This window comes from Monodon monoceros, unplaced genomic scaffold (assembly GCF_005190385.1).
Source record: "Monodon monoceros isolate NGI ecotype Baffin Bay Population unplaced genomic scaffold, NGI_Narwhal_1 Super_Scaffold_18, whole genome shotgun sequence".
In the NCBI taxonomy this organism is placed as follows: Eukaryota; Metazoa; Chordata; class Mammalia; order Artiodactyla; family Monodontidae; genus Monodon; species Monodon monoceros.
The window spans coordinates 34,041,591-34,051,628 of record NW_021703774.1 but is presented as its reverse complement, the minus strand read 5'-3'; the positions used below and the strand labels follow the sequence as shown (position 1 = coordinate 34,051,628).

The window sequence follows — 10,038 nt, the reverse complement described above, 5'->3', positions numbered from 1 at the left end:
CTCTGTGAAAACAAGAACAAAAAATAACAACACCAAGAACAAAAAACACAACTCTGTACCAGGCCCTCTGTGGACTCTACACAAGAGCCAGGACACATTCTTCAAGTCCAGAAGGAGAGCAAGGACAGGTAGACGAGCGAAGTGGTGAAAGTGAAGTGAGCAGGCAGGAGAAATGGGGGTGGGGCTTCTTCCCCGTCAATAGTGCTTCTTCCCCCTCCCTCTCCTGCCCTATATCCTCCTCCTCTACTTTACAACCATTGATACAACACATTTATTTCCTGCAGGTACAGCTCCTTATGCCAGTAAAGCTCCTCTTCTCTTGTCCACCATGCATTCAAGGTGGGGTAGAACACCTGCGTTGGGTATTGTTAAAAGATAAACGGATGCATATTAAAAATTTTTTACCATTTTATTTGAGCCAAAATCTATTGGAATCTGCAGCACCAAACCGGAAGTGGTTAGGAGCTCTCTGCGATCAGAAGCCTGGAAGGACATAGATAGAGAAGGTGAGGAAGCAAAGAAAGGAAGCTATTCGATTGGCTACAGCTTAAAGCCTAGTTTGGTGTTTGTGATTGGTCCTTAGCATTTTGATTTCATAACCTTGAAGCGTTTACGTGCTTAGATTTTGGTTTGCTTACACAGACCCACCAGGGCATTACAGCCACCTAAGGGTAACGGTCTCCTTGTTTAATTAAACAAATCCCAGTTCCACAACTAACTGCGTGACCCTCAGCGTGCTGCTGAACCTCGCTAAGCTTCCGACCTCATCATCTGTGTAACTGGGTTGTTAATAACCTTTCCCGTAGAGGATTATCGTGAGGAGGAAAGGAGAAAACGAAAGAAGCTTTCACCTCGGTGCCTGGCGCATAATAAGTGCTCAACACCTGTACACTGTTGTTGACATTAAAGTTCATCCTGGAATCGGGTTGCCGGGGTTGGAAGCCTGGCTCTGCTGCTTATGAGCTGTGTGACTTCAGGTGTTAACTTCTGTGCCCAGGTTCTTCCTTAAGGTTTAATGATCTGTATTGCTAACATTCAAACAGGGGGCCTTTTTCATTTTATTTCATTCTCACTTTTATAGGACTGTCATGAAAATTAAATGAAATATATATTCATAATATATTACGTTATGTATATTTCTTAGACGACTGTCTGGCATGTGGAAAGCACTGTATGAATGTTTGCTGTTATTATCGTTTTAATGCATCCAGATCACGTATTCATGAAATGTGAATTTAACAACTTACTAAGTGCCAGGCAGTGAAGAAACTGAACTATCCTCATGGAGCTTACATTTGAGTGGAGAAACAGATAATAATAAAATAGGATGCTGGGGAAGCGGGAAAGGGGTATAAGATGGGCTGAAGGTGGAAATGGGGATCTTTTTTTATATACAAATTTATTTATTTTATTTATTTATTTTTGGCTGAGAATGAGTTTGTAAATTGGTAACTAATTGGTAAAGAACAGAGCTTATTAAAAAAATCAATCAGTACAATATGCACTACAGAATAACACTTAGATCACATCACAGACACGGGATAGACAAGTTCACAATAAATTAGGGGGAAACTCACCCTCTGACCCGCTAACTCAGTGATAAACTGAGATTACTTCCCTGTTTCCCTTTAGAAGCTTTCACGTCCGAGCAGAATCTTTGGAGGTGGTTTCTGGGGAATGCTGAGTCCATCTCCCCAGATTGCCAGCATTCTGACTGAAGGCACATTTCCTTTCTATCAACATTTGTGAGTATTGATTTTGTAGAGCAGTGGGACCCAATTTCAATAACAGAGAGACAGAGAGAAAAGACAGAAACACAGAAAAAGAGAGATCAGAAATGGAGTGGTAGCAAGAAGGAGTCATGATCAAACCCCTATGTTCATCCTCTTCATCATTATGTGGAGGACAGGGTGCTGGATGGAGTCCAGTTTGAAACCCTCGGCACTAACTCACTTTGGGACTCTGGGTAAATTTTTATTCCTCTCTAGGTCTCAGTTTCCCCATCTGTTTCTGTTCTTTAAGGCCCTTTTAATTCTAATAGTCACCATTCATGGTTCCTTCTCCCTGGATCAGAAGACACTTCCACTAATTGGTAAAGAACAGAGTTTATTAAAAAAAATCAATCAGTACAATATGCACTACAGAATACCACTTAGATCACATCACAGACACGGGATAGACAAGTTCACAATAAATTAGGGGGAAACTCACCCTCTCCCCACAGGATGGCCCACAGGACCTTCTGACAGACATATTTCATATAAATATGACAGTAGACTGCTTGGATACTTTCAGGTGGAATCAGACAGCTTGGGCCCAGCCAGTGAGACTTGTAGCTACAGCGAAAGATGTGCTCAAACCTAGATTTTTCCCCTACAATACCTCAGCCCCAAAGAAGAGAATTCCAAATGGGCAGGAAGGTTTCCTCAAAAAGACCCAATTTGCATAAAAATGGAGCCTTCCCTATCTCCCTCCCCTTCAAAGATGGCTGTCTCCCACTGGAAACCTCCCAGGGGCTGTTCATCCCCCAAACTTAGATTTCTTGTCTTTAGGCAGCAGAAGTTCCTTGATGATTCTTGTCAATCCAAGCTAGCAAGACGTCCAGCTCTCCCAGAGACTTAATGGCAGCAGACCGGACCTCCAACTGAAACCATGGAAATCATCATAAGAACCTGCCTTTCTAGACCGTGTCATAGTTTTCAAATCACTTTCCCCACGTTCTGGTCCCCATGAGGTTTGCTTTTTATTCAACCATTATATCTGCAGGGCATACAGACCTCAAATTATTTTCTTAATAGGTGACCTAAATTGCTTTCCACAAACGAGCAGTTAAATCATGTCAGCAACTTATAAACAAAATGAAAAGGTCTTCATTCTTTGCCATCTGTTTTTCTTTTTCCTATATTTCCCAGAAAAAAACAACTTGCTTTTCTGGCAGTTCTGCTTACTTTCCTGTTCACATCAGTTTGCTTTAGTGCTTCTGTTCTCCCAGAAAGCCTCAATCGCAGAGGTGCCCAACAGTGGGGAGGGAGAAGGTGGTGCCTCCACTGCACAAATTAAAGCACTGAAACCCCTAAGGATGTGTCCTACCCAATGTGACACAGCCGGTCGGTAGAAGAGCTGAACTGGAACCCAATTCTCCTGACTTATTCCAGCTCTTCCTCAGCAGAATAGAAGGAGATGGTAAGATCCAAAAGTATGTCCTGTGGAGCCAGATGGCATGGGATCGAGCCCTACCTCTATCACTTAGCTGCAGTATAAACTTAGTTAAGTTACTTAACCTGTTTGTGCCTTGCTTTCCTAAGTTATCAAATGCGGATAATGGCTCATAGCACTGTTGTGAGGAATAAGTGTGTTAATACATTTAGTGTGCTTAGAACAATACCTGGCTCATAGGAAGAACGATGTGCGTTTCAGCCATTGTTATATTATCCTATGGAACCTCTCCACAAAGAAGCAGAGGTCTGAACGGACTCCCCAGCTCTTTGTTATTCAAAGCATTGTCATAATTTGGGAGTGTGGTTGAAACACAGACCTACCAGCCAGAACCTGCATTTTAACAGAATCTCGAAATGATGCACATAAGAAACACTGCTTCTAACTCCACCTCTACATGAGGTGTGCATTCAACACCTGCACCTACACGAGAAGCACTATGCTTCGTCACCACACAGGATGCTGGTGTCAGTTACTGGCCACAGTGACACCCAGAAGGTAGCATGTTTCATGTATAACAGCTTACAGTTCTCTGGAGATCTTTGTTCCCTTTGATATCACCCCCATCTTAAACAGTATGTGCTTTCCCTCAAAACTTAACGTAGGTCTGATATGTGAGGGCATAAGAAAATGCTGGAAGGGTGATAGGGAAGGGGAGCCCAGGAAACTAGCAGATGAGGTAAGACCAACACACTCTTTGCAGACACAGAATTGGGCAGACCCGCAATAAATACTGCTGAGTAATCATTAATCATTAGAGAAATGTAAATCAAAACTACGATGAGGTATCATCTCACACTGGTCAGAATAGCCATCATCAAAAAATCTACAAACAATAAATGCTGGAGAGGGTGTGGAGAAAAGGGAACCCTCTTGCACTGTTGGTGGGAATGTAAATTGATACAGTCACTATGTAGAACAGTATGGAGGTTCCTTAAAAAACTAAAAATAGAATTACCATACGACCCAGCAATCCCACTACTGGGCATATACCCTGAGAAAACCATAATTCAAAAAGAGTCATGTACCACAATGTTCATTGCAGCTCTATTTACAATAGCCCGGACATGGAAGCAACCTAAGTGTCCATCAACAGATGAATGGGTAAAGAAGATGTGGTACATATATACAATGGAATATTACTCAGCCATAGAAAGAACTGAAATTGAGTTATTTATAGTGAGGTGGATGGACCTAGAGTCTGTCATACAGAGTGAAGTAAGTCAGAAAGAGAAAAACCAATACCGTATGCTAACACATATATATGGAATCTAAGGGAAAAAAAATGGTCATGAAGAACCTAGGGGCAAGATGGGAATAAAGACACAGACCTACTAGAGAATGGACTTGAGGATACAGGGAGGGGGAAGGGTAAGCTGTGACAAAGTGAGAGAGTGGCATGGACATATATACACTACCAAACGTAAGGTAGATAGCTAGTGGGAAGCAGCCGCATAGCACAGGGAGATCAGCTCGGTGCTTTGTGACCACCTAGAGGGGTGGGATAGGGAGGGTGTGGAGGGAGGGAGATGCAAGAGGGAAGAGATATGGGGACATATGTATATGTATGGCTGATTCACTTTGTTATAAAGCAGAAGCTACCACACCATTGTAAAGCAATTATAGTCCAATAAAGATGTTAAGATAAATAAATAAATAAATAAATACTGGTGAGTAAATGAATGAATTTGAATGGAGAGGAGGCTGCCCAATCAGGCTCTGACACCCCATTTCCATCTTCCCCATCCTCTTCCCTTCCCTTACCTGATGGTAGTTGTCATGGATGATTCTGGTTGCATTGGTGGCCTCCTGCCTGCAGTGACACAACCTCCGCTCCTGCTGTGATCAAGCAGAGACAGCACCCATCAGAGGACCTTTCCACCCCAGCTCACTCTCACCGCCACCTCCCTCATGAGGAGTGATAGTTCTCCTTCCTCCCAAGGTGAGAGTCAGGTGAGTAAACCCAGGTTGGGGCAGAAGGGGGCAGTAAGGTCTGCGTGTAGAGTCACCCTGCACTTACCCAGGGCTGGAAAGGCCTGGAGAGTAGGTTCCAAGTCTGTGTGTCACCACCCAGTACAGCGTTAGGTAGGCACTCAATGAATATGTTGGGCCAGTTAATTAAATAATTGGTTAAATGAATCTTAATGTAAGTGGGATAGGGGTCATGACCTCTTCTAACAATTTTAGAACCCAAGGCACGGATAGGTGAAGTAACTTGCCACAAAGTTACAAACGAAATCTTCAGCAGAGATGGGGCCAGAGTCCAGGCTTTCTCCCGGTCTAAGTTTTTGTTGGTTTGGTTTTATTTCTGAGGTTTGTCTTTAATAGATCACAGTGAATGAATAGGTGATCCTTAGGAGAGGCTATACCAGGGAACCACCCAGAGGTTAATTGGTATGGAAACCCCAAAGGGCCAGAAACAAAGAAACTAGGGTTATGCCTGTGATAAGCCCGGAATCCTCAGTATGCCTCTCTCACAGGCCAGCCCCGGCATCACTTAAGAGATGCTTTGACATAAGTCGGTCACCACAGGAAGATTATCCATGAGGAAACTGGGTCTGGTGAGGAGGAAGCCCTGGACAAGGAGGCACCACTGGAAGAGGCTCCCAACAGCTCTCCGCGTGGGCGACAGGACCGGGAATTTCCATTGAGTCCAGGATCCATTTCGGAACACTGACTGGGGCCAGCATGCCCTGGGCTCGCCCTGGGGCAGACGGAAAGCAGATGCAGCTGGGGACTCACACATTGCTGTAGACTCTTCTGCATGTGGAGGAAAGAGTTGGCAATGCTGCTGATTTTTCTCAAGATCTGGGGGCTCAGCTCCTGATGGTCCTTGAACACCCTGTCCACGTAAAATGCCAGGAGGTTCTTGGTCACGCAGCACACATCTAAGGGCTACAGACACAAATTAGGGAAAGCCCCAGAGGCCCTCTTCTCTTACTATCTTAGAGATCAAAGCAGCCTGCTTGGGTAGGGGCAAGAAGGAGTGAGATAACTAGAAGTCATTTTTTTAAATTCATATTGCTCTCAGAGGATCCTCTTAACCACACCAAAGCTACTTATGACAAAGGCACCAAGGAGAGATTGCCGTTCTTACCCTCTTTTTACATGGCCAGGAGATATATTCACAAGGGATGGAGCCCAGTCAGAGACTAGAATTCTCTCTACAGCATCTCCAACAAGTCATCCCTAACTTCGGCTTAACCGCTTCCATCAGACACCTTCCTTTTGAAAGGACCAATGTCTGAGCAGCTTTCTTGAAAAGTACTTCCTTACATTGTGCTGAAGTCTGCCTCTCTGGAACATCTCCTAGCCACCAACATGTGTTTATTCGATGGCTATTGCATGTCAGGCCTGTGCTGGGCACATATTCCTTCCTGTGTAATGACACTGTGTTTATCCTGGCCACCCTGCTCAGCTCTCTTCCAGTCTGTCCTTTTTTTTTTTTTTTTTTTTTTTTTTTTGCGGTACGCGGGCCTCTCACTGTTGCGGCCTCTCCCATTGAGGAGCACAGGCTCTGGATGCGCAGGCTCAGCGGCCATGGCTCATGGGCCCAGCCGCTCTGTGGCATGTGGGATCTTCCCAGACAGGGGCCCGAACCTGCGTCCCCTGCATCGGCAGGCGGACTCTCAACCACTGCGCCACCAGGGAAGCCCCCAGTCTGTCCTTTTTAAACTTCAGGGATCACTTGGATGGAGCTGAGATGTGCAAGAATGGAAACTGACAGCTGCCGAAATGCACACATCTGGGCAGATCCTCCTCGGGCAGAGTGCAGCTCTCCCTAACGGAAATCTCCTGACTTCCCCAGGCACAGTTTAAAGCAGCTGGCCAGGCAGAGTTTCCTTCTAGCAGTTTGCACTCAGCCCTGAGAGCCAGAGCAGGAGATTTATGGCTCAGTCTGAGAAGGGAAGTGGCTACAGGCAGTTGGTGCATTTATCTTCATTAGCATTAAAGCAGCAAAGCCTCCTTGGCCCGACAGGCAGATTTTCTGACGTGGAAACTCACCTTGCAACACAAAAACCCTCCTTTTCCTCTGCTCCTGCTAATTCCCTTAACCAACCGGGCAAAAAGTTGCAACCTTTGTTTTATCAAGGAGGGAGAGGGTGGGGAGGGGAGAAATATGGCAAAGACCTGCATCCTCATTGACCCCTTTCCTTATGCCACATCAGCTATTTCTAGACCTTGAGAGGACAAAGAATCTAGAGACAGAGGCATGAGACTTGGGGGGTCTATTCCTGGCTCAACCACTAACTAGTCATTCTTTCTCCCACGATGTCAATTTGGTCACTTGAAAATGATGGTTTGGGAACAAATGACCTTTTGGGTCCCTTCCAGCTATCATATCCTCTGAGTCTCTTATACCATTGGCTGGAATAGTATTTAGGAAGTGGACCCATGTGTTTACCATAAATAAATCAGGCCTAATACTGCCTAGAAGAATTATCTCGTGCAGAGAAGCCCAAGGAAAAAGTAACTCTTTGTGGATGTACCTTACACTCTGTCACATAAATGCCTGAAAGAACTGGATCTTTCTAGAATGCTTACAAGGTCTGGAGGAGCTCACTTTTAAAGGCACTTCTCAGTGGCCCCTTCTGTAAAGTGAATTATCACCTCGTAAGCCAACAGTTTTGTAACACACTCTCACCACCTCTCTCTGGACAAGTAGACTGATCCCCTCCCTGCTTTCGTGCCTCAAGCTGGCGGTTGTAAAGAACATCACCAGACTGTCTAAAAGACTTTGTGGCCATACAGTCTTTGGCTCAAAAACCTGCAGGGACTGCCTATGGCCGTACGGCACAGCCAAAAAAGAAAAAAAAAAAGAAGGCCGAGGCTCAGCTAGTCAGTTTCCATTTTGGCCTGGCTTAAGGTTCTTGGTAAAATGACTCCAATGTATTTGTGCACTTCATTCTCTTCCACTTGCCTTCATGTCCCTCACACCACGAGCCTGGTTGTCTCATTTTTTTCGGCCGTGCCGCGTGGCTTGCAGTATCTTAGTTCCCTGACCAGGGATTGAGCCTGCGTGCTCAACAGTGAAAGCACAGAGTCCTAACCACTGGAATGCCAGGGAATTCCCCCTGGTTGCCTCTATGTCCCCTGACATGTATCCATTGATTTTGCATACCCATTCTCCCCAAAACCCTTCCATCTCTTTTAGCCACTAACCCCAAGCCTACTCAGCTTTTAAGTCACTGCTCATTTTCTCAACTTCCCCATGAAACCTTCCAGAGTCACCCTAAGCCCTAGACATCCTGTCCCATTTGAGCGTGTGGCACCCCAATCACTCCCTGAGTGAACACCCTCCCATGGGGTTCAAGGTCGCTGAGACGCGAGTGCGCCCTCACGCATCAGTTCACATGTGAGAAGCCGGCGCATCAGAGTTCACTGGAGGTTAGGAAAGAGAAGAGCACAGGGTGAGGATTTCTCCCTCAGCCCTGCGCCACTTCACCGTAAAAATGACAATAGAGGAACGAGCAGACACAGACCAATACCTTAATGCTGTGCAGGGTCTCCGATGTGGACAGGATGGTGACATTTTGGAAGGTGTCCTTAGCTTGCTGTGGAGGAAAATATAAGAACAGACACAAGCAGTGAGTACTCCACATTCTCCAGAGGCACAAAGGTAATGAGAAAGAACTGGCTCTCCATGTTAAGATGTAAAGTGAGGCACGCCCCCCTGCCCACACCTTCACCCCAAACCCGTACTCACAATGGCGTTTTTGATCCCTCGGAAACTCTCCTCCATACGGCGCATGTCCATGGAAATCAGACATCTCCTGAGACCTCGGGCATGCGCTGAGCACAGAAAGAGCATCACACCCAGGAGGCAGAGAGAAACACCCTGTGCCTTCATGTCCTACAGGAAGGGATAAAGTCAGCTTCCCAGCCAAGAGTGAAAAGCAAGGAAAGAGGCCCCAACTGAGTTCCCCTGTGGACCTCGCGGGGCAGGCCAGACGGCAGCCGAGAAAACAGGACTCAGTACCTCAGCCTGTGGACCTTGGGGCATGTGTCTCCTTCTCTGGATTTTTTTTTTAATCAATTGAATGAGCCCTTTCCTGTCCCCCCTGCCCCCGCTCCACCCCTAGAGAGGCTGATCCAGTGCTCTCCCAACTCCCAGGGAGTAAATTCGTGTGTAAATCACTCTCATGACTCAACATGGCTCACTTTTCAACAGGGGTAAGAAGCATTGTTTCTAATAAATTAAATAGGAAAAACAGTGTTGGTAATATGCCCTAGGAGTTAGGCAACAGATCTGAAAAATTATAAAAGCACATTTTGTTTCTTTCTTTCTTTTTTTTTTTTTTAACAACTTTATTGGGGTATAATTGCTTTACAATGGTGTGTTAGTTTCTGCTTTATAACAAAGTGAATCAGTTATACATATACATATGTTCCCATATGTCTTCCCTCTTGCATCTCCCTCCCTCCCACCCTCCCTATCCCACCCCTCTAGGTGGTCACAAAGCACCGAGCTGATCTCCCTGTGCTATGCGGCTGCTTCCCACTAGCTATTTTACGTTTGGTAGTGTATATATGTCCATGCCTCTCTCTCACTTCGTCCCAGCTTACCCTTCCCCTTCCCCACATCAAGTTCATTCTCTAGTAGGTCTGCGTCTTTATTCCCATCCTGCCCCTAGGTTCTTCATGACATATATATATATATATATATTCCATAAATATGTGTTAGCATACGGTATTGGTTTTTCTCTTTCTGTCTTACTTCACTCTGTATGACAGACTCTAGGTCCATCTACCTCACTACAAATAACTCAATTTCATTTCTTTTTATGGCTGAGTAATATTCCATTGTATATATGTGCTGCA

The 10,038-nt window shown here is 45.3% G+C and overlaps 1 protein-coding gene across 1 annotated transcript; it reads right to left on the bottom strand.

Moving 5' to 3' along the window:
• Positions 1-2,548: 2,548 nt before the first annotated feature.
• On the bottom strand, positions 2,549-9,067 carry IL19 (interleukin 19). The gene is made up of 5 exons (XM_029231166.1): positions 8,924-9,067; positions 8,706-8,771; positions 5,959-6,111; positions 4,981-5,055; positions 2,549-2,644 (listed from the first exon to the last, which is right to left on the bottom strand). The coding sequence occupies exons 1-5, from the start codon at positions 9,065-9,067 to the stop codon at positions 2,549-2,551; spliced, it is 534 nt and encodes a 177-aa protein (XP_029086999.1).
• Positions 9,068-10,038: the final 971 nt, after the last annotated feature.

Coding starts and splice junctions, on each gene's coding strand:
- IL19 (XM_029231166.1), bottom strand. CDS start 9,067: ATGAAGGCACAGGGTGTTTCTCTCTGCCTCCTGGGTGTGATGCTCTTT. Junction 6,112..8,705: donor AGACCCTGCACAGCATTAAG/GTATTGGTCTGT, acceptor TTGTGTCTGTAG/CCCTTAGATGTGTGCTGCGT. Junction 5,056..5,958: donor AGAAGAGTCTACAGCAATGT/GTGAGTCCCCAG, acceptor GCTTGATCACAG/CAGGAGCGGAGGTTGTGTCA.